General features: G+C 40.8%; 1 protein-coding gene across 1 annotated transcript in view; it reads left to right on the top strand.

The window, feature by feature from the left end:
- The first annotated feature begins 2,111 nt into the window (after window positions 1-2,111).
- Window positions 2,112-24,928, top strand: part of GABRG3 (gamma-aminobutyric acid type A receptor subunit gamma3) — a 552,571-nt gene continuing 529,754 nt past the window's right edge. Inside the window, exons 1-2 of the mRNA XM_061181827.1 lie at window positions 2,112-2,164; window positions 7,245-7,393. Coding sequence (XP_061037810.1) covers window positions 2,112-2,164; window positions 7,245-7,393 — 202 coding nt within the window. The remainder of the gene's footprint in view (window positions 2,165-7,244; window positions 7,394-24,928) is intronic.

The raw sequence follows: 24,928 nt of genomic DNA, 5'->3' as shown, positions 1-24,928 counted from the left end.
AAAAATAAATTTATTTATTTATTTTTGGCTGCATTGGGTCTTCATTGCTGCGCATGGGCTTTCTCTAGTTGCAGTGAGTGGGGGCCACTCTTTGTTGCAGTGCGCGGGCTTCTCATTGCGGTGGCTTTTCTTGTTGCAGAGCATGGGCTCTAGGTGTGCGGGCTTCAGTAGTTGTGGCATGCGGGCTCAGTAGTTGTGGCACACAGGCTTAGTTGCTCCGCAGCATGTGGGATCTTCCCCAACCAGGGCTCGGAACCAGTGTCCCCTGCATTGGCAGGCGGATCCTTAACCACTGCACCACCAAGGAAGTCTCCATCTAACTGATTTTTAAAGTGCTCAACTGCAGTGTGTGATATAGAAAATGAAAGATTAGGACAGAGTATGATAAAGGCTCATACTCCCCTGAAGCTGGGAGAAGTGTTAAAGGTGTTGAAAGTGGCAGAATGTAGGAAGGTTGGAAGGCTTCTTAGTGTCAGGACCTGAGTGAGAGAGATGTGGAAGGCAGGGTAGGATGTCAGAAGGAGTCCTGGGAAGGGATGAGCTGGAGCAAGCTCAAGGTGACACAGAGACAGATAGAGACAGGAAGATGGCAATGCAAAGAAGGCCACAGCTCCACTGTTAATGTGTGTGTGTGTGTATATATATACATATATATATATATATGTATATATATATCCTCATCACTAACAACTTCAGTCTACTTCATGACCATGTTGATGTTGGTGAACCCAGAAATAAGAGGGAAACACCAGGCAATTTTCAACTTACCCTTGCATATATCCTGTGAACAAAGCTGTTTGACAATATATTAAAGAAACATCACACCTTTATAATTCTATGAATAGTAGTTCAAAATAAAAAAATACTTTCTAAGAACTATCTTTTTTTCTCCAACATAAAAGCCAACTTCTTAGTGGATGTATTCTAAGGTACTCTGACACTGTAATTCTTATATGGTGAAAGACTAACATTCTTAATGATTATTACTAATGAAAACATAAATGCAATTTTCAGTCTGTGAGTCTTTGAAAAGCTATTGAATGAAGTGCGCTTCATAGTTCAACCACATGGAACGTCTTTTGCTCTTTTATCTAGGTAGGGATCTTTGTCTCCTACCTTCAACACCCTTTTTCACCACTGCTGTTTATTGGTATGTATTAGGCTCTCTGTGTGCGAAAGGTACACATCGGGGGTGCTTTTTTCCAAATACTCCCCAGCAACCCACTTCTCCTCGCAGAATCTCAGCAGTGTGCGGAAGGGGTTCAGTCGATTTAGCACGACGTGTGCGAAGGAAGGGCTTCTCAGCAGACCGTCTCGCTCCTTCGCCAGGGCGCCTAGGTAGGGACGCTCTGGGATGTCAGGGAGCGCGGAGAACCGCTACCTAGTGTTGAATTGCGGGGAGGAGGGCATCCCGTCGGGCTCGAGGGCTCTTTTCGGACTACCGGGTGCCTATCCCGGGGCCCTCCCTCAGGCTCCCGTTGGGATCCCTGAGCCTCCCCGCCCCCGCCCCCGCCGGGCCCCGCCCCCTTCCTGGCTCAAACTACGGGTCCTTTCAAACCTAGCTTTCTTCGCCTCGCGCATTGTCAAACGTGTAATTGGGGGAACTCCACCCAGCCGGGGCCTCCTCGGAGTCGCTGCCAGAGTAGCGGCTGCCTCTCCACCCCCACCCCAGAGCACACGGCGGCCGCACAGCGCGCGCATAGCCCACCGCCCTGGCAGCGGCGCGCGGCGCGGCTCGCGGCTCAGGGCGGGGTGGGCTGCTGCGGGGCCGCAGGTCTTCTGGGCCAGGGACCGCCCGCGCCCACCTGCTCCAGCCTGCTGGCTGCGCGGACCCGGCGCCGGTGCGCGGGCGGGGGTGGTGCGCCGCGGGGGCCGGGTGTCCCGCGTGAGCCAGGCGGAGCCGCGAGCAGACCCGCCGGCCGTCGGGGGCGCGGCCGGCCGCCAGAGCTCGCACCTGTCCCGCCGCGGCGGCCCAGCGCCCGAGTCGCGCCACGGTCGGCGACATCGGAGGCAGCGAGGGCGCGGAGAACCGGCGGAGGCGAGGCCTGCGCCCCGGAGGAAGCCGCGCGCGGCCCGAGGCCTCGGACCCTGCGCCCACGTTCCGCGACACCATGGCCCCGAAGCTGCTGTTGCTCCTCTGCCTGTTTTCGGGCTTGCACGCACGGTAAGTGGCGCCCGGGCTCCGCATCTCCGGAGGCTCCGAGACTGGAGGGAGGGCGGCGGGGGGCGCTGTCCCCCGGCCCCGAGTCGCCGGCGCGCCCCGCCGTCCTTCGTCTGGGCTGCGGCATATCCTGCCAGGGCCGCGGGGAGGAGACGGGAAGTCGGCCGGCACCCTACCTGTCCCATCTATCCCGGACATGGCCATCTGCCTCTCAGGGCTGGGCCACTGCAGCCTTCTCTGCAGCCTGAAACATGGGGACTCTGAGATTAAGGGGCTCTTCTCCTGAAGCTTTTAGGATCTGGTGGTTTTAAGAGGTTTTGAAAACCAACATCATAGGGGAAAGCCTGTGTCTACCTCCTTATCTACCTCCTACCCCTCCCCCAAGTGTTTCAGCGCTGTGTGCGCGCGCGCGCGCGCGCGCGCGCACACACACACACACACACACACACACACACACACACACACACACACAGCAACATTCTGTATCATTTCCATCACTGAAATTTCCCGGGACCCAGGAGTTACGGTTTCCTACCTGCCCAGTTTAAACCGGTCTTTGTGAGGAGCAGCCGGACTGGAGACAGGTGGAGGAGGACTGGGGCAAGGTGGACAGCTGAGAGCCCTGCTTCTCAGAAAGGATTTCCTTCCCAGGTCCTGCGAGCACACGCACAGTACACATATGCACCCCTTCTACATGAGCCACTTTCACACACGGGAGCATGCACAAAACTACCCCTATAAAGCAAACATGTTGAAATTGATAATGTTTTCTACCTAGTAACTGTAAGAAATTACCTCACCATAGATACCCCAACCTTCCTCCCAGGACACCAACCACCTAATGGGAGCTTAGAAATGCTCCAGGAAGAGATGAAGATGGCTCATGAGGGTGGAAAGACAGTGGGACTAGAGGGGTTAAACACTGTTGCTGTGAATATAACTGGAGATTCTGGGTTTGGTTCCTTTAATTCTGTCTCGGGCTAGATCTCTGGCCCAGAACTTGAAGACTGCCCTGTGCTTTACAAATTAGAGCAACTCCCTTCCTCCCATCCCGCTCACCACCCCAAGAATCTCAGGGCATCCCTACCCCCAAAACACTTTGGTTTTGACACCGTCTTCGTTTCCTAGATCTGGGAGGTAGAAAACTAGAGAGCCTTCCTGTGGGCTATAAGCCCTGCAGTTGTTAGCAGGCAATACCTGGAGGTCTTGCATGTTCATTCACATTTGTGAAGTACTAAAGAACTAGGAAGGTGCATTAACAAATCCTACAAGATGTGAATGTGAATGGGTCATAGTTCTCCCTCCCTACCTTTGACAGACCCTGAGGAAGAAAGTCCTGGCCCTCCCTACCGCACACTGCTGATCTTTGCTAAGAGTTGAGAGTGAGAAAGGCAGATTGTGTGTGCTGGGGAAGGCAGATTCACAGCAGCTCTTCCAATCAGGCCGCACACTCCTTGGGCCTTCAACTGAAGTTTCTTCCTGTCTAAGGAGCGAGCTGGGAAGGGAGATGGAAGTGCGCTCTCTGAGGTTGAGCATGCCTGGATGTATCTCTGTTTAGAAGCAGACAACACCAGGCACAATGTAGAGGTCCCAGGCCGTATACAGATCTGAGGTTATATCTAATCGACCTTCCTACTGCCACCGACTGGATGAAGTGACCTGCAGTTCAGGGTTAGATAATCAGCTGTTTAGATCTATAGATACATGTTAGAAGGAAACCCGCTATTGTCTTCATTACTTTATGTGCTTAGTAGGAAGGTATCTGGGTGTCTAACTTGAAGCGCTCAGGTGTCTAGGGATTCCCAAACACACATACAATCTCTGGGGATTCTTCATCCTTTCATTTTGCCAAGGCAGGTGTAACAACTTTAATATGTCTGGGTTGATTCCATGGCCTTGATAATAGAGGTTGCATATCAGCTGAAAAAAATCCAAGTTTTAAATCCAAATTTTATTGCTGTATACCTCTCCTTTGAAAGTGTCTTTGCTCTTTGAATGGGTTTTACAGACATGTAAAGTAATCTGATGTCCAGCATCACCTTTCAAAACTGCTATTAATTCTGAGAGGGTTCTCATTTGCACTCTGGCATGCCTCCCTGGTGTTGAAGAGCCCTAGAGAAGGCTCTGACAGTTGTGCTCCATGGTGATGGCTTGGCAGCTCCATGGAGAGAAAATAACCCATTCTGACACCTGTGGAGGAGCTTATTCTACATTAAAACACATTAAGTCCCACCTGGACCTTGGTGATACCATAAGCGGATGGCTAACTGCTTTCTGAGGTTTAGGAGCTCCTTTTTATGTTTATAGATGCATCCAACTTTGTCTCTGCCCTTGTAGTTGAAGAGAATGTGTAAGACATGAAAATACCATATGCGGGCTGAGCTGTCAGTACATCACCAATTTGTTTTTAAGAAAAAGGTAATGATGGTGTTTAGGATCCAACAATCCTGATAACAGAACACTGATGAAGATTATATATAACCCACTTAGAATTTAGAAAAACAGAACATTTTTGTTTTATTCACATTCTAGTGAGTCCCTGAGATTGGGTTTTCGTCAAAGGGAGGATTTTCCTTTGGGCTGGTGGTCCGGCACTAGCACTGGGAAGCTTCGATTTCATTCTCTGAAGTCCTGCAGCAAACTGACATGGCATCAAGATTGGGAGGAAACCAGTGTTGGCCCAGAACATCGCTGCCTGTGTGCTGCCCGCTGTCCCCCCAACCCAGCCACAGAGCCGCGAGTGTCCCATTTTTACCTCCCGAAGGGGAAAGGGCAGGAGAGGATGCTGCTGCTGTTCCTTTCTTTGTCTCCCCCCTCACCTACACTGAGCTAAGAAGCTTACGCAATTTCAGGAAAACCCTCTCATCACCACTTCACTGCTAGAGGCAGAACTAGTCTCATTATAATACCTGTTATTGACATAGCTCAAAGTATTTTTCAGAAACTAAGGCTGTGTATGCAGAGAACTGATGAAGTGTTAGTGTGCTCCTTCTGTGAACATATGAGTGTTGGGGCAAGAGAAGATACAGAGCATGGAGAGCATGGTCTGGTCTGTGCTGGTGAGCTGTCTCTGGGGATGAGGGAGGGGAGGAGCGGGGAGGGGAAGAGACAGACAGCAGAGGAAGAGAGGACCGCACTGTGGGCGAGTTGGAAGGAGTCCTGAGGATGCTGTATGTGATCCTGCCCAGGTGATCTGTCCCTCTGTCCATAGTCTCCCAAGTGCTTTTGCTGTGGACTGAATTGCCAGGTCCTGTGGGCAATGGTTGGCTCCCAGCAATCCATGTCCTGCAGAACCTGCTTCCACCCACTTTTTTTTAAGATGATAAAATTAATATTCCTGACAATATTCCTGATAGAATAAAATATTCTGCATTTAAAATTCTGTAGTGTTATTTGTAAAACATCAGGCTTACAAATAATGAAATGAAGCATATCAGTTCTTGAATATGTGTCCCAAAATTTACAACTTCCTATTGATGGTGAATATTCAGTGTGAAAAAAATCCACGGCAACTTATAGTTCCTATGGATGATTTATTCTAAACTTCCAGTCAAGAAACAGAATTATAGTTTAATATCAGCCAAGGAAAAAATTAAAAGATGTCAATCTTTGAGACATATGCCATATACTTATTATCAAAACCTCATGTAAGTGTATATATTCATATAGGACTAGACTGGCACTGTTCTGATCTATGTTAAGGCTAGTTAACACTCAAAAAGACTCATGTACATATGATACATACATAAGATTATACAGATGTTATATATTATAGTTACATGTTATAATATTATATTATGTAAGTATATATATATGATTCTGAGGCTTTAAACAAAGTAGAGATAATAAACTTTAAAAAGTTTATTTTTTTCATTTATTTCATGTTCATTACAGATAATTTAGACCATTCTAAAAACTAACTTAAAGACACACATCCCAGAACACAACTGCCCTGAGATGTTGTTGCCATTTTGGCTCCCATCTGGGAAGCTAAACAGAAATGAGCTCATACTCAGGACAAATAAACGTCAATGCAATTTTCTATTCTATATTTTGTTCTCTTTTGTGAAGAAAAAAGTCATTACGGTGCAACCACTGACAAGCCATAAAGGAAGAAGGTTGCTTGTTTGTTTGTGTGACGAGCTTTTTTTCCCCGGTAAATGGCAGGCCCCCTGGAAGTGCTACTTTGAAGAGAAGACTCTGCTGTTTTCAGGCCTGAATGGCTGTGTTGCTGAGATGGCCTCAGTCACTAAGGAAACTAGCTTGTTGTTTTGAGACCTCTCCATTCAAGTACTCCTGTGAGCATGTATCACCCAGGAGAGGTGCTTGTCAGGCTCAGCCCTGCTCAGGAGAGACTCAGATATGCTCAGCGTTCATTTGGACACATTTATTAAAGGGCCAAATAGTAAAGACATATTAGAAAGGTTTTAATTTTTAATGTCTGTATTAGCCTGCTCTGTAAGAGATGAATCAGTTTGTGTGGTAGGAGGCATGTAAAATCACCAGAGGGTGTTTACCAACCAATATCACTGTTCCTTGGCACCCCACATGGGTGCTGGCCAAGCATACCACCTCCTTGTATCCCTGTGTCTGCCTAGACCAAAGGTGCTAGTCTCCATGAGAAGCACAGAGTCAGACTCAACTATTTTCAGTGAATGCATTCTGAAGAAGCTGTTCTTACCTTCAACTAAATTGAGTTCTTGGCAGTGGGGAGTGGAAACGGCAAGATGTTTGTGCCTTGACCTTCAGAGGTTCTCAAGGTTGATCCAAGGAAGGCTGACTGTCTGCTGGTTGGCCTTCATGCATTGAGTTATTATGATGTCTATGGTTTAACATGGACATAGAATCATTTTGTGACATTTAATGAAAACATCATGCTATGTTAATAGTACTGTCATTCTTGTTGGATTCTTTCTTATTTGTGTTTTGTTTTACTTTTTTAATTTTAGAGATAATCTATTGGTTAGGATGAGTTGTACTAGGGCCTTTCTACCTATTTCCATGGTGCTTGGTGAGCCAAAGCTTGACACTTCCTGGAGCCATTGCTACAACTTATATGTCATACTTTGTGCCATAATTACAGATCCAGAAAGGTGGAAGAGGATGAATATGAAGATTCTTCATCAAACCAAAAGTGGGTCTTGGCTCCAAAATCCCAAGATACAGATGTGACTCTTATTCTCAACAAGTTGCTAAGAGAATATGATAAGAAGCTGAGGCCTGATATTGGAAGTGAGTGTTGATGTTTGTTATTCCAGTAGGAAACATACTGTAATATATTTTTAAAGTTTTTATTTTAAATAATTGTAAAGTCACAGGAAGTTGCAAAGGTAGTGCAGAGTCACACAATTCGTGGGTATCAAACCAGGAGCTGACATTGGTACAGTGTGTGTACGTGGCTCCACATCATCTTTTCATGTGTGGATCTGTGTAATGACCACTATAACTGAGACGCAGAACTGTTTTATCACCATGAAGATTCCCCTCCTGCTATCCCTCCTCCAAAATTTCTAACCCGTCAGCCACTAATTTGGTCTCTATTTCCGTATTTTTGTCATTTTGAGAATGTTGCATATGTACACTCATTCAGTATGTGACCTTTTGAGATTGGCTTTTCTTCCCTCAGCAAAATGATTTTGGGATCCATTCAAGTTGTTGCCTGTATCAATAGTTTGTTTTTCTTATTGCTAAGCAATCTTCCATGGTATGGATAGACAAAAGTTTGATTAATGTTTATTGAGGAACATTTTGGTTGTTTCCAGGTTTTGACTATTACAAATAAATGACTATGTGCATTTGTATGCAGGTAATTTGCGTGGACGTAAGATTTTATTCTCTGGGATAAATGCCCAGGAGTACGATTGCTAGGTCCTATGATAAATGTTGGTTTAATTTTTTTTAAGAAACCGTCAAACTCTTTTCCAAAATTTCTGTACCATTTTCTATCCCACCATCACTATGTGAGAGATCTTCATCAGCAATTGGTATTGTCACTATTTTTTGTTTTAGCTCCTCTAATAGGTGTATGTCCAATAGGTTGATATCTCATTGTGGTCTTAATCTACATTTTCCTAATTGTTAGTGGTATTAAATTTTCTTTATGTGCTTATTTGCCAATAATATATCCTCTTCATCAAAATGTCTCCTCATATTAGTTGCCCCTTTAAAAATTGGATTATTTTGTTTTATTTATTTTTCTCCTGCTTTGTTAAGAGTTCTTCCTGTAGTCTAGATATGATTCCTTGGCCAGATGTAGTTTTCAAATTTTTTCCCTCATGTGGCTTTTCTTTTCATCCTTTTAACAAGATCTTTCAAAGAGAAAAAGTTTTTAACATTGAGGAAGTCCAAGTTACTGATTTTTAACTGTTTTATGGAACATACTTTTGGAGTAATGTCTAAGAACTCTTCATGAAGCCCTAGTTCCTGAAGATTTTCTCCTTTTTTCTTCTAAAAGTTTTATAATTTTAGGTTTTACATTTAATTCATTATCAGTTTTGAGTTAGTTGTTATAAAAAATCAAGGTGTGAGGTTTAGAGCTAAGTTTCTTTTTCTTTTGGTCATGGATATCTGGTTACCTTATTACCATTTGTTGAAAAAACTATCCTTCCTCTTTGAATTATGTTTGCACATAATTGTTGAAAGTCAGTTGGCTCAACTTCTGTGGGTTGTTTCTGGGATATCTATTTTCTTCCATTTATCTATGTGTCTATCACTGTGTCAGTACCCACAGTCTTGATTGTTACAGCTATGTAATATGCCTTGGAATTGGGTGGAAGTAATTCAACTTCTTTATTTATTTTTTAAAAATATTTTATTTATTTATTTATTTTTGGCTGCATTGGGTCTTCGTTGCTACGTGCAGGCTTTCTCTAGTTGCGGGGGGCTACTCTTCGTTGTGGTGCGCGGGCTTCTCATTGTGGTGGCTTCTCTTGTTGCGGAGCACGGGCTCTAGGCACGCAGGCTTCAGTAGTTGCAGCATGTGGGCTCAGTAATTGTGGCTCGTGGGCTCTAGAGTGCAGGCTCAGTAGTTGTGGCTCATGAGCTTAGTTACTCCGCAGCACGTGAGATCTTCCTGGACCAGGGCTCGAAACCATGTCCCCTGCATTGGCAGGTGGATTCTTAACCACTGTGCCACCAGGGAAGTCCTCAACCTCTTTATTTTTCAAAATTATTTTAGCTCTTATAATACATATTTTTCATATGAATTCTAGAATTATCTTGTCTGTATCTACAAAAAATCTTGTGTTAAATCTTTATAACAATTTGGGAAGAATTGACATCTTTACTATGTTGAGTATTTTGATCCATAGACAGGGTATGTCTTTTCATTTATTTAGATCTTCTTCAATACCTTACATTCAGTGTTTTACAGTTTTTAGTATACAAGTTCTGAATATATTTTGTTAGATTTGCACCTAAGTATTTCACGGTTTTGGAGTGCTTGTAAATGGTACTGTATTTTAAAATTTCCTTCTCCCTGTGTTCATTGCTAGTATACAGAAATATGGTTAATTTTTGTAAGTTAATGTTGTGTCCTCTGACTTGCCAAACTCAGTAGTTTTAGGAAGTTTTGTTTGTTTGTTTGTTTTTGATAGGTTCCTTGGGATTTTCTGTGTACATCATCAGGTCTCCTGCAATTGAGACTTTTATTTCTTGCTTTCCCATCTGTATACCTTTTATTATTATTTTTCTTACCTTGTTGCACTGGCTAGAACTTCCACTGCTACATGAATAGTAGTAGTGTGAGTGGACATCTTGCTTTGTTCTAGATCTTAGACGAAAAGCATTCAGTCTTTCACAATTAAGTGTAATGTTAGCTAGAGATATTTTATATATATTCTTCACCAAGTTGAGAAATTTCCCTCTATTTCTAGTTTTCTGAGAGAATATTTTTTTTTTTTTTGTCATGAATGGGTGTTGAACTTTACCAAATACATTTTCTGGATCAGTTGATATGATCATGTGATTTTTTTTTTTTTAGACAGCTAATACGGTGAATTACATTGGTTGATTTTCAAATACTGAACCAGCTTTGCATCCCCAGGATAAACCACACTTACTTATCATGTTTAATAATACTCTTTTTTGAAAACTTTTAATATATTGCTGTATTCTATTTGCTAATCCTTTATAAACCTTTTAATATCAGTGGGGCCTATAATAATATTCCTTGCTTCATTTCTGATATTGGTAATTTGTGTCACCATTCTTTTTTTCTTTGTCATCTTGCTAGAGGTTGGTTCCATTGACCTTTTATTTATTTATTTATTGATTGATTGATTGATTGATTGCTATGTTGGGTCTTCGTTTCTGTGCTAGGGCTTTCTCTAGTTGCGGCAAGTGGGGGCCACTCTTCATCGCGGTGCGCGGGCCTCTCACTATCGTGGCCTCTCTTGTAGGGGAGCACAGGCTCCAGATGCGTAGGCTCAGTAGTTGTGGCTCACGGGCCTAGTTGCTCCGCGGCATGTGGGATCTTCCCAGACCAGGGCTCGAACCCGTGTCCCCTGCATTATCAGGCACTGCGCCACCAGGGAAACCCCCACTGACCTTTTTGAAGAACCAACTTTTTGTTTCATTATTTTTCTATATTGCTTTTCTATTTTCAGTTTTATTATATTTTGCTTTTTATCTTTATTATTTACTTCTGTTTGTGTTGGGTTTATTTTGCTCTTCTTTTTTGAGGTAGCATTTAGAGTCTCGACTTGAGACTATTCTTTTCTAATGTAAGCATTTAATGCTCTAAATTGCCCTCTCTGCACTGTTTTAGCTGTATCTCACAGATTTTGATATTTTGTATTTTCATTTTCATTCAGTTCAATGTAGTTTTTACTTTCCCTGAGATTTTTTCCCCTTTAACTCATGGATTATTTATTTATTTTTTAATATTTAAAAAAAATTATTCATTTTTTTTTTTGTCTGTGTTGGGTCTTCATTGCCGCATGCGGGCTTTCTCTAGTTGAGGTGAGCAGGGGCTACTCTTCATTGTGGTGCACAGGCTTCTCACTGCGGTGACTTCTCTTGTTGCAGAGCACGGGCTGTAGGTGCATGGGCTTCAGTAGTTGTGGCATGCGGACTCAGTAGTTGTGGCTCGTGGGCTCTAGAGCGTAGGCTCAGTAGTTGTGGCACACGGGCTTAGTTGCTCCATGGCATAAAGGATCTTCCTGGACCAGGGCTCGAACCCATGTCCCCTGCATTGGCAAGCGGATCCTTAACCACTGTGCCACCAGGGAAGCCCCCTCATGGATTATTTAGAAGTGTATTTTTAGTTTCCAAATGTTTGGAAGTCTTCCTGTTATCTGTTGCTAATTTCTAGTTTGATTCCATTGTGATCAGAGAACATATTCCGTATGAGTTCAAAATTCTTTTAAATTTGTTACTATTTAATTTATGGCCCAGTATATGTTTTGTTTTGGTGAATGTTCCATGGGTACTTGAAAAGAATGTGTATTCTGCTGTTACTGGATGAATTGGATCCTGTTGTTTGATGGTTTTGTTGAGTTCTTCTGTATCTTTGCTGATCTTCTATCTAGTTTTTCTATCAATTGTTTTGATAGATTAACAATTGATAGATTAAAAAAGACCAAGACAAGGGTAGTGTTCTTGGTGAGGAGAGAAATGCATACCTATTCATGGTGATGGTCAGAGAACATGGGGATTGTTGCAGACACATTTTTCATAGGATGCACCTAGTCTATGGCTTGTTTCCTCTTCTCCATGGTGCTCAGTTTCATTTAGAGCCCTGCAGCTTGCCAACCCTCACACTACCCCAGCTGCCCCGTTCCTCTGTTTTTCCAAGTTTGAGGCACATTCTCCAATTTATCTGTATCAAGACATAGAATTACACTGGTCCCAGTAGGCATAGAATTTCAAAATCCTTGTGGTGTAGTGTGCAGAGGATTTGGAGATGCATGTCCTGTGCAGTATTGGAGCAGTCTTATCATCTTTCTGTGTCTCAGTTGCCTCTTTCATACGATGAAGGAGGGGAACAAATTACTCTTAAACTTCCTTCTTGCTTTAAGGTATTTATTCACTGAGCAATACATCTAAATTACCATTGCACAAGGTTCATAAATTCAATTGTCACCACAGTTTTCCCATCATAATTACATAAAGAGTCTACCCAGTATGAAAAGTGTACAGCAATTCTGCATTTACATGGAGAGAGAAGATTGAGAAAATGTTACTAATTTCCTCATTAATTGTCAGACATTGTGCTTGACCTTAGAGCAAAGATAAATAAGACTCGCTCTTTGCCCTTCTGGGTAAGTTTAGTCCAATTGGTCCTTTGTTTATCTTGTGCTAGAACACAGCAAAGCGCCTTCCATACATGGTGCCATTGGAAATATTATTCAGCACCACATTCATCCTCTGAGGGGGAAAATTGGAAGAAAGTGGGTGAAAATGGGTAGAAAGTGGGTAAGGTTGGCTTCCAGCCCAGATCTCTCTGACTCTAGCTAGATCACTGCACTATTTATAGAAAATGCAAGGCAAGCCCATTCAAAATCAGGGGGCCCCTCTTACATACTCACATGACACAACACTTGGGAGGGGATGTTCTAAGGCTTTGTCATGTGCAACAGGCAAGCAGAATTCACAATTCTAAAGATTTTATTTTTCCTTTAAGGAAAAATAAGGAATTGTGAATTTTCCAAATGAAACAGCATAATACAAAGAACAAATGCTTCTTTCTTAGAAGGCAGCTTTTCTAAAGCCTCATGTCATTTGGTCCTCAGAAGTCATTTTCATATATCAGAAGAGCTCTGTGGTTTTTGAGTGAAAGAGATTTAAAAAACAACTAAATATAAAACCATATAGTAGTATGCTCCTCTTTGGTTTCATGACTTGAAAGTTCCACCATGCACATTGTCATGGTCCTGGGGCAGCAGAGTGATCTGATAAAGCGCCCCAGGGTCACTGGGTATCTTAGGACTCCTCTTCCTGTCTCACTTAAATGCTAAATAATGTCTGAGTGGCAGAATCCAGCAACTCACTGATGTTCAGAGTAACTGCCCAAGGACAGCTCTCCTGGTAAAAGATACTGAATTAGACACCATTTTTGTTCATGGTTTAGAGGGCTCTGCTTTAAGGGATAATTTACTATAAGTATCTGAATTTCTTTTCTCACTACTTTTTTTCACATGTAGCAATATTTTATTTGTTGTAACCATTGTGCTTCCTCATCAAGATGCAGTCAACTTGTATTTACGTAATACACTGCTGTGCATGGATTTATCAGTCGTTTGTTGTAATTACCAGTTTATTTGCTCCCCTCCATTATCAGTCCCATCCTCTCTCAGCCAGTTGGCCCATATTTACTGAGCATCCCCTCTGCATCCAGCCCTGGGCTGTGGACAGGTGGGGAGCTGCCTGACACTGCCTACGCTTGGGTTCTTCTGAGGGGGAGGGGAAGGGGAAGGGGAAGGGGTCTGCAGGTAGCATCTAGGATTTGCTAATGCTATTCCCACTTTGGAGTAAAGCAAGCCTGTTAAGGCTCTCCCTGGCTTAAACTCCTTGAAAACTCCACTTGCTTCTAGGATAAAGTCCAAGCCCCTTCAGATGACAAAGAGAGGTAAGCGCTCTCTGGCCCTTGCCTACTTTTTTTATGTGTCACACCGTCTAGGAACACCCAGCCTCCTGTCTTCTTCAACTGCATCCTTGCTGTTATCTCTTTCCAGCCTGTGATCCTCTTAACCCCTCTCCCATTTCCCGCATGGAGCTCATTCCTGCCTCCCTTCCAGCCTCGAAGTTTTCTTCCATGGCCTGCACTCCCTCACCTCCCTGCTGGGCTGGATCAAGTGTCTCTCCCCTGATTTCTTCTAGCATCAATTTTTCATCTTTCCCATGGGATTAATAAATTCTGAAGGACTGTCTTGAGGATGGCATAATGTGGTGTAACCATGAAACAGTTTCTGCAACATTTTTGTATACTTTTTACAAGTTTTCAGCTGAGAACTGTCCACTAGGACACAGTTCCTAATTCCTAACTTTAGATGCATCGGTTTACGTTGGCATCTCCCGACATACGTAGTCCAACTGAATCCACAAAGATCCAACATCAGGAAATAAATTAAATGGCTCATCACTGTTATTGTCAACAGTAAATAGAATCGAACAGACTCATTTATGTTGCATAGAAGTAACATGTCCACACGTTACTCTAATTAGTTTTCAGAATACAAATTGTGATCATTGTGTTTTAAAAATACTCACTATTTTCCCAGCTATTGTCTCTCCTCAGCTAACTTCTGAATTATGGATGTATCTGTTTTAGTTCCCCATCTTTAACTATCCGTCATTCTAAGTAATACTTCAGCTGTGTCCCTTGCTAGTTCAGGGCTATGCAGGGTGTCATTTATCTCGGCAACATATCTTGTCGTGTGGGCTCAAAAATGCTGGAGGAGGATAAACCTTTTAATCAGATAATTGTGAAAAGGAAGGGAAATGACCTGAGTGAGTTTTTCTCCCTTCGGGGTTTCAAGAAATTTGAAGCACTCTCCTGAAAATAGATTATTACAGAATACAAATTCCCTCCCTGTCCATAATCTGGCCAGTCTACGCCAAATGCAATCAGTGTTGGGAAAAATAAAATTGGCTTTTAAAGGTGAATGAACATGGTGAAGACATGCACAATGCGTAGAGATGACCCATGGGCTCATTTAATTCAGGCAGAACATCTGAAAAGCCTCCTCTTGGCTGTGTCTGTAGCCAGACGGGTTAATTTTCTGTTCCTCTTCCTCAGGTGTTTGCATATCTGGATTTCTTTTCCTGGCTTTCCTAAAGCTTATTTTCCAAGTTTAATTAGAATTTCTTCTAAATGTGGAATTAGGAACATCCAGTGTGAGAGGAAGCTGATGATGTGGGTGGTGAGGAGGTGCCTCAGTGGCAGAAGAAAGGCCCCCAGCTCCTCCCAGTAGGGGGTGCCCACTGGCCCCACCAGAGTCAGAGCCTGAGAGGAGATGCCACTGCCCCTTCTTTCCTTCAGGCTTGCGGAGAGGCCTTGGCAGCCCAGCACTGACTCAGGTACTGATGTGACCCAGACAGACCCTGTGGGGTACTGCAGGAGGAACTCCTGCCCTTGCCAGGGATGTGTTCCCGATGAGGTAGGAAGAGGGAAAATAGTGGGAATGTGATCCCCAATGGGACAGGAGTTAGCTCTGTTGCAGAAAATAGATGTTAAAAAAGTAAAAGAAATAATAAGTGGGCCTTAAAGTATAATTTTTAAAGCAAGCCTTATCACGCTGCTCTTTAATATCTTTCAGTGAAAAATTATGAGCATAATTGAGTTACCATAGAACTGTGAAATGAATGCTTACAGACTTTTGGTCACAGATGTGATATCTCTGAGAGAGGCCTGGCTCAGCCCATGGAAAGCCAGAGGAAGTCCCCACATCTTCCTCACCTGGTTCCTGGGGTGTATAAATGTGACAGCTCCTGCCAAGCCCTGCCAGGGTTTTGAGAGTTCAAGTTGGATCGCTGAATTTGAGAGAATTTTGAAATGTGTGAAGGGCTGTACAAAGAATTAAATATTTAGATATATTATGATTTATATTGGTTCTATAGAATTGTCCATCCTGATGGGTTTCATATTTTAAGAAAAAATAAGAGACACGAGGTTTTAATTAAAAGGAATGAAGTATAAAGGTTGAAGTGCAGGTGCTTGTATGTCAGAGGAAGAGGGAGTTGGAGGTAGGATGGGGGATATTTTGGGCTCCCTAAAGCACACAATCTAGCTGCCTCATCTGGGCACAGATTTTTGGATGACCGCTCTGACTAACTCAAGTCAAACTATTTTTTCCATTCTTACTGCACAGCAGATGACTGTTTCAACTGAACATTTAGGTTAGCCTGGCTATTCCTCACCTAAAAAGCACAGCCTACTCTACAGACAGGTGAGTTGTCATTTCTGGGCAATTACTGTATATCCAGATAATAATTCAAATGTATTCACTGCACTCTCAGAACAGATGTAGGAGGAGAGGAAACAGGCACTCTTAATTGCTGTGCTTGAAGTAAGAGCTATTCCTGTAGACTTAGTTAGCTGTTTATCTCACAAAGTTAATTCAAATGCATAGGGGAGGTGGAGAACAAATTTTGTGGAGAAATTATACCTGTCATCTCCAGGAGAAACTAATTAGGTATCCAGAGGATTCTGAGTGAAGAGCCATTATCTCAGCTCAACACATGTTGGCAGGTGACCCTTCCCTGTGTATTCCCCACCTTTCACACACATACCTTAGTCCCATGGCACGCTTACCTAAGGCACCATTCTGTGTAAGACAAGGCCATATTATAGCTTATGCATGCAGTTCAGTTCATTAAAAATACTTTTTACTAGGCTATTATTTCTTGTAGAGAAAGAATATAATGGGGGTTCAATATATAAGTATTTTATTTTTTCTTATATGTAATTTGGTAAATAACTCAGGTCACGTGTCCCTAGGAATAATCTAATGACTGCACTTGATTTGAATATGCAGTTCAGTTTATAGAATAACAAATGATCTATTTCTTATGTTTATTCATTACTACTGTAGGAATTGAGCAGTTTAGCTTCATGTGGATTAGAGAGTATTTGAGTGAGAAAAAATCTGGACTCACATAATGGGTTCTTCTACCAGTTACCAGCAGATTCCCTGACCTCACTGATGGAGGTTTCCATCTCTAAATGGAATAATTAAAATGACATCCAAGTCCTGTTGTAAGAGTTATAGACTATAACACCTGGCCCATAGAGAGGACAGAAAGTGGCAGGTGCCTTGTGTCCCCTGTGTTCCCAGACTGGCACACTATTGTGGTGTGGTTTCAGCTTGGTTTATGTGCAGTGGAATAGAGCCCTCAGCTCCACTGTCATGAAAGCTGTGTCTTAAATTGAGACTTCTGTTGAGCTGTCAGCATTTCATCAGTCTGTAATTAATATCCTGATCTAAAATATCTCACAGATACTTTTATAAAGTTGTACTGAGCCCATGCTGATTAGGTTGTTATCCTACTAATTCACATTTGAGGGACGAATGCAGATGTAATAATCATAGTTTTCAAGTTGATGACCTTTACCCATTTCACCCTCCTGTTGCCCTGCCCCTTTCCCTCTGATAACCACTACTCTGTTCTCTGTATCTATGTGTTTGTTTTGTGTTGTTTGGTTTGATGATTTATTTTGTTTGTTTTTTCTTTTCCATTATGGCTTATTACAAGATACTGAATATAGTTCCCTGTTCTATACTGTAGGACCTTGTTTTTTCTATTTTATATACAGTAGTATTTATCTGCTAATCTCAAACTCCCCACCCCCTTTCCTCTTTGGTGACCATAAGTTTGTTTTCTATGTCTGTGAGTCTATTTCTGTTTTGTAAATAAGTTCATTTGTATCATATTTTAGATTCCACATGTAAGTGGTATCATATGATATTTGTCTTTCTCTGTCTGACTTACTTCCCTTAGTATGATAATCTCCAGGTCCATCCATGTTGCTGCAAATGGCATTATTTCATTCTTTTATATGGCTGAGTAATATTCCATTATATATATGTACCACATCTTCTTTATCCATTCATCTGTTGATGGACATTTAGGTTGCTTCCATGTCTTGGCTATTGTAAATAGTGCCGCTGTGAACATTGGGGTGCATGTATCTTTTTGAATTAGCGTTTTCTTCAGATATGTGCCCAGGGTTGGGATTGCTGGGTCATGTGGCAACTCTATTTTTAGTTTTTGAAGTTATTTCTATATTGTTTTTCACAGTGGCTGTACCAATTTACATTCCCACCAACAGTGTAGGAGGATTCCCTTTTCTCCACACCCTCTCCAGCATTTATTATTTGTAGACTTTTTGATGATGGCCATTCTGACAGATGTGAGGGGATACACCATTGTAGTTTTGATTTACATTTTTCTAATAATAAGCAATGTTGAACATCTTTTCATGAGCCTGTTGGTCATCTGTATGTCTTTCTTGGGAAATATCTATTTAGATGTTCTGCCCATTTTTTGATTGGGTTGTTTGTTTTTTTGTTATTGATTGTATGAGCTCTTTGTATATTTTGGAAATTAATCCCTTGGTGGTCATGTTGTTTGCACATTTCTTTTTCCCATTCTGGTTGTCTTATCATTTTCTTTATGGTTTCCTTTGCTGTGTAAAAGCTTATGCATTTAATTAGGTTTCCATTTGTTTATTTTGCTTCTATTTCCATTGCCTTGGGAGACTGACCTAAGAAAACATTGCTACGATTTATGTCAGAGAATGTTTTGCCTATGTTCTCTTCCAGGAGTTTTATGGTGTCATGTCTTATATTTAAGTCTTTAAGCCATTTTGAGTTTATTTTTGTGTATTGTATGAGGGAGTGTTCTAACTTCATTGATTTACATGTGGCTTTCAAGCTTTCCTAACACCACTTCCTGAAGAGACTGTCTTTTTCTCCATTGTATATTCTTGCCTTCTTTGTCAAAGATTAATTGACTGTAGGTGTGGGTTTATTTCTGGTATTTGTTTTTTATATTGCACATATGAGTGAAATCATACAGTATTTGTCTTTCTGTCTGACTCGTTTCACTAAGCAGAATACCCTCAAGGTCCATCCATGGTGTCACACATGGAAAGATTTCATGGCTTTTTTGGCTGTGCTATGCGGCTTGTGGGATTTTTAGTTCCCTGACCAGGGATTGAACCCCTGCCCTTGGCAGTGAGGGCACAGAGTCCTAACCACTGGACCACCAGGGGAATCCCAGATTTCATCTTTTTTTTATGGCTGAGTAGTATTCCATTGTGTATATGTATGTGTATATATGTATATAAACATCTGTATATGCATATTATATCTTCTTTATCCATTCATCTGTTGATGGGCCCTTAAGTTGTTTCCATATCTTGGCTATTATAAATAATGCTGCAGTGAACATAGTGCATATATCTTTTTCAGTTAGTGTTTTCTTGTATTCTTTGTATATGTACCTAGGAGTGGGATATCTGGATCATATGGTAGTTCTATTCTTAATTTTTTGAGGAATTTCCATACTGTTTTCCATAGTGGGTGCACCACTATACATTCCCACCAACAGTGTATGAGGGCTCCCTTTTCTCCACATCCTTGCCAACATTTGTTACTTCTTGCCTAATGATAATAGTCCTTCTAACCAGCATGAGGTGGTATCTCCTTGTGGTTTTGATTTGCATTTTAGTGATGTTGAAAATCTTTTCATGTGCCTGTTGGCCACCTGTATGTCTTTTTTTGGAAAAATGTCTATTCAGTTCCTCTGCTTATTTTTTTAATCAAGTTATTTTGTTGTTGATGTTGTTGAATTGTATGAGTTCTTTATCTATTTTAGATATTAACCCCTTATTAGTTATATGATTTGGAAATATATTCTCCCATTCAGTTGTCTTTTTGTTTTGTTGATCGTTTCCTGTGCTGTCCTTTTTAGTTTGGTGTAGTCCCATTTGTTTATTTTTGCCTTTGTTTCCTGTGTTGCTTGAGGAGACATATCTTGAAAGATATTGCTGTGACTGATGTCAAAGAGCGTAATGCCTATGTTTTCTTCTAGTTTTATGGTTTCAGGTCTTCCTTTCAAGTCTTTAATTCATTTTGAGTTGATTTCTGTGTATGATGTGAGATAGAGGTCAAGGTCCATTTTTTTGCATATAGCTCTCCAGATTTCCAAACACCATTTATTGAAGAGATTATCCTTTCTCCAGTGTATGTTCTTTGCTACTTTGTCATAAATTAGTTGTCCATATGTTCATGGGTTATTTCTGGGCTCTCAATTCTGTTCTATTGATCCATTTATCTGTATTCCTGCCAATACCATGCTGTTTTGATTATGATAGCTTTGTAGTATATTGAATATTTTGAAAACAGGTAGTGTGATACCTCCAGCTTTATTCTTTTTTTTCTCACAATTGCTTTGGTTATTCAGGGTCTCTTGTATTTCCATACAATTTTAGAATTATTTGTTCTAGTTCTGTGAAAAATGCCATTGGTATTTTGATAGGAATTGCATTACATCTGTAGATAACTTTAGATAGTATGGACATTTTAATAATGTTAATTCTTCCAATCCATGAGCATGAAGTATCTCTCCATTTATTTGTGTTGTCTTCACTTTCATTAACTAGTGTCTTAGCTTTCAGTGTATATGTCTTTCACCTCCTTGGTTAAATTTCTTCTTAGATATTTTATTCTTTTTGTTAGTGATTGTAAATGGGATTGTTTTCTTAATTTCTCCTTCTGTTAACTCATTGTTAGAATATAGGAACAAAACAGATTTTGTACCCTGCAACTTCACTGTATTTGTTTATTATTTCTAAGAGTTTTTTGGTGGAGTCTTTAAGGTTTTCTATATATAAAATTGTGTCATCCACGAATAGTGACAGTTGTACTGTTTTACCTTTCCAATTTGGATGACTTTTTTTCTTTTCCTTGCCTAGTTTCTCTGACTATGACTTACATTATGTTGAAAAGAGTGGCAAGAGTGGACATCTTTGTCTTGTTTCTGATTTCAGAGGGATAGCTTTCAGTTTTTCACCATTGAGTATGATGTTAGCTGTGGGTTTGTCATTGTATGGCTTTTCCTATGTTGAGGTTGATTCCTTTTATACCCATTTTATTAAAAGTTTTAATCATAAATGGATGTCGAATTTTTTCAAATGCTTTTCTGCATCTATGGAGATGATCATCTGGTTTTTATCCTTCATTTTGTTAATGTGGCGTATCACATTGATATATGGATATTGAACCATCCTTGCATTCCTGGAATAAATTTCACTTGATCATGGTGTATGATCATTTTAATGCATTGTTGTATTCTGTTAATATTTTATTAAGGATTTTTGCATCTATGTTCATCAGAGATACTGGCTTGTAATTTTCTTTTTTAGTTGTTGTTTGTGTCTGGTTTTGGTATCAGGGTAATATTGGCTTTGTAAAATGAATTAGCAAGTATTCCCTTCTCTTCAATTTTTGGGAAGAGTTTGAGAATGATAGGTATTAAATCTTCCTTGAATGTTTTTTAGAATTCACCTGTGAAGCCTATGGTTTTGCTTTTGGGGGAGGTTTTTGATAATTGTTTCAATCTCTTTGCTAGTGATCAGTCTATTCAGGTTTTTTGTTTCTTCATGATTTAGTCTTAGAAGGTTGTGTGATTCTAAGAATTTTTCCATTTCTTCTAGGTTGTTCAATTTGTTGGCATAAAGCTGTTCATAATATTCTTTTATAATCCTTTGTATTTCTGTGGTATCCATTATTATTTCTCCTCTTTCATTTCTGGTTTTATTTATTAGAGTCTAGTCTCTTTTTTTGTCAGTGAGTTCAGATAAAGGTTTGTCAATTTTGTTTATCTTTTCAAAGAATCAGCTCTTAGTTTCATAGATCTTTTCTATTGTCTTTTTAGTCTGTATTTCATTTATTTCTGCTCTGATCTTTATTGTTTCCTTCCTTCTGCTCACTTTGGGCTTCGTTTATTCTTATTTTTCTAGCTCCTTTAGGTGAAAGGTGAGATTATTTGAGGTTTTTCTTATTACTTGAGATAGGTCTGTATTGCCATAAACCTCCCTTTTAATACTCTTTTGTTGCATCCTATAGATTTTGGTATGTTGTGTTTTCATTTTCATTTGTCTTCCAGTATTTTAAAATTTCTCCTTTGATTTCTTCATTGACCCAGTAGTTGTTCAGTAGTATGTTGTTCATTCTCCACATATTTGTGATTTTTCCAGCTTTCTTCTTGTAGTTGATTTCTAGTTTCATACCGCTGTGATTAGAAAAGATGCTTGAAATGATTTCATTCTTCTTAAATTTACTGAGACTTGTTTGATGTCTCAACATATATGGTTTGTTCTTGAGAAAGTTCCATGTAAAGTTGAGAAGAATGTGTGTTCTTTTGCTTTTGGATGGAATTTTTTGTACAAATCTATCAAATCCATCTGCCCTATGTTTCATTTCAGGCCACTGTTTCCTTGTTGACTGTCTGGATGATCTATCCATTATTGTACATGGGCTATTAAAGTTATTGTGTTGCTGTCATTTTCTCCCTTTAGGTCTATTAGTAACTGCTTCATATATTTTGGTGCTCCTATGTTAATTGCATTTATATTAATAACTGTTATGTCTTCTTTGATGAATTGTTCTCTTTATCATTATATACTGTACATCTTTGTCTCTTGTTAGCTTTTTTGGCTTGAAGTCTACTTTGTCTGATATGAGTATGGCTATACCGCTTGCTTTTGGCTGTCATTTACTTGGAGTATCATTTTACATCCCTTCACTTTGAGGCTATATTTGTCTTCAGAGCTGAGATGATTCTCCTGGAGGCAGCATATAGTTGGGGCTTGTTTTTGGAATCCATCCAGCCACTCTGTGTCTTTTAATTGGTGAATTCAATCCATTTGCCTTTACAGTAATTATTGATAGATGTGAAGTTAGTATTACCATTTTTTCTTTTGTTTTGTGGTTGCTTTATATATCCAGTTTCTTTTTCCTTGTGCTTCTGCCTGTCATTTGGTGCGGTGGTTTTCTATGATGTTTTTCTCAGTTTCCTCTTTTTTATGTTTGTTGTCTCTGCTCTAGATTTATGTTTTGTGGTTACCATGAGGTTTTTATAAAACATCTCATAGATGAAATAGTCCATTGTCTGCTGATAGCATCTTATCTCCATTTACCTGTATGGGTTTTGTACTTTTCCTCTTCCCCCATTTTTTGTTGTCTCAAATTATTCATTTTTATGTTGTGAGTTGGTTAACAAATTGAAATAGCTATCGTTATTTTTTTCTCCCTTTTATTCTCTTTAAGCTTTATGCTATAATTAAATGTTTAAAAACCTATTCTGATATACAGTTGCAATTTTCTGATTCTCTCTATTTATCACCTTAGTCAAAGTTTTGTGTGCTTTTTGTCTTTTTGATTCTGGTAGGAAAGTTTCTTTCAACTTTTCTTATAAGTCAAGTCTAGTGTTGATGAACTTCCTCAACTTTTGTTTTTCTGGGAAAACCTTTACTTCTCCTTCATATCTGAGTGACAGCTTTGCTGGATAGAGTGTTCTTGGATGAAAGGTTTTATCTTTTAGTATTTTGAGAATGTCATTCCCCTCCTGCCTGGCCTGTAGGATTTCTGCTGAGAAGTCTGCTGGTAGCCTAATGGGGGTACCTTTGTAGGTTACCATCCTTTTTTTCCTCTGGCTGCCTTTAAAATTATTTCTTTGTCACTGACTTTTGACAGTTTTAATATAGTGTGCCTTGGAGAAGGTCTTTTTGCATTCAGGTAGTTAGATGTTCTCTTAGCTTCATAGACTTGTATATCCAGTTCCTTCTGCAGGTTTGGGAAGTTCTCAGCTATTGTTTCTTTCTTTCTTTCTTTCTTTTTTAACATCTTTATTGGAGTGTAATTGCTTTACAATGTTGTGTTAGTTTCTGCTGTATAACAAAGTGAATCAGCTATATGTATGCATATATCCCCCTATCCCCTCCCTCTTGTGTCTCCCTCCTGCCCTTCCTATTCCACCCCTCTAGGTGGTCACAAAGCACCGAGCTGATCAAATAAGCTCTCTGCTCCCTTTTCGCTCTCTTCTCCTTCTGGGTCACTCGTTATCCTAATGTTGCCCTTCCTAAAAGAACTGAATAGCTCTCAGAATTTCCTCATTTCTTCAGATCTCAATTCTCTTTCTCTTCAACTTGCATCATTTCTAATTTCTACCTTTGAGTTCACTAATTCTCTCTTCCATATGGTCTACTCTATTTCCAATGCTTTCTAATGCATTCTTCATTTTGTTTATTGAGTTCTTCAGCTACAGGATTTGTTTGGTTCTTTTCGAGTTTCAATCTCTTTGGTAAAGTTTTCCTTATGTTCATTAATTTTATTCCTGAGGTCATTGAACTGCCTTTCTGAGTTTTCTTGTAGCTCATTGAGTTTCTTCATGACAGCTGTTTTGAATTCTCGATCAGTTTGGTTGCAGTATTCCATGACTTTAAGTTTGGTTTCTGGAGAATTATTGTTTTCTTTTTGTAGTACAGTGTTACTATGATTCTTCACAGTCCTTCATGAGTTGTTTCTCTGCCAACGCATTTTAGCGAACACCTTTCTTTAGGTAAGGCTTTTTTTTCACTTCATTCTGACGATTCAACAGGTTAGAAATTACAGGCCTTTCTTTTGTTTTCCAGTAGGTGGCGCTATAGGACACGTTTTGGTTTTCCTTACCTGAGCCACCCCTGGTTGTATTTGAAAATTGGCACTTTTCACCCTTCACCGCCTTTGTCAGAGGTGTTACCCAGCGCCCTTGTTATCCATTGCTCCTGCCTCTGGAGTCATTGGTGCCTTGCTGCTGGTGTCACTGGCCTCACTGCCTGGGGCACTGGAATGGTGGGCTTTTCTGCTGTATATGGGATCTCCTGAGTCACAGGCTTGTTGGGGGTGGGAGGAGCTGGGGTTGAACGTGCCTCTGCCACGTCTGGTGTTGTCAGGTTTATGGGCTCCCCCACTGTACTGGGGACAGGGGGTGGGGGCAGGAGTCTTTCACAACTCTGGTGGCTGGAGGGACAGGGTCCCAGGTCTTACTGCCACTGCTGCCCAGTTAGCTATGGCCACAGGTGTCACTGTGGCTGGGAGATTGGAGTCATGTGAGCTGCCTCCTTTGCTGCTTCCAGGTTCTCTGGGGCTGGGGGACAAGGATTGCAGACACCACCTCCATTGTTCCCCTGGTTCCACCCCCTCTGTGTGTTCCAGTCCACCCACCTTTAGATGTGCAGATGTGTGGAATTCTCTGGCGTCCCAGTGTGTTGGACAGACG

The sequence above is a fragment of the Eubalaena glacialis genome, chromosome 2 (genome assembly GCF_028564815.1).
Source record: "Eubalaena glacialis isolate mEubGla1 chromosome 2, mEubGla1.1.hap2.+ XY, whole genome shotgun sequence".
NCBI lineage: Eukaryota > Metazoa > Chordata > Mammalia > Artiodactyla > Balaenidae > Eubalaena > Eubalaena glacialis.
This window is presented reverse-complemented; position numbering and strand designations above follow the sequence as displayed.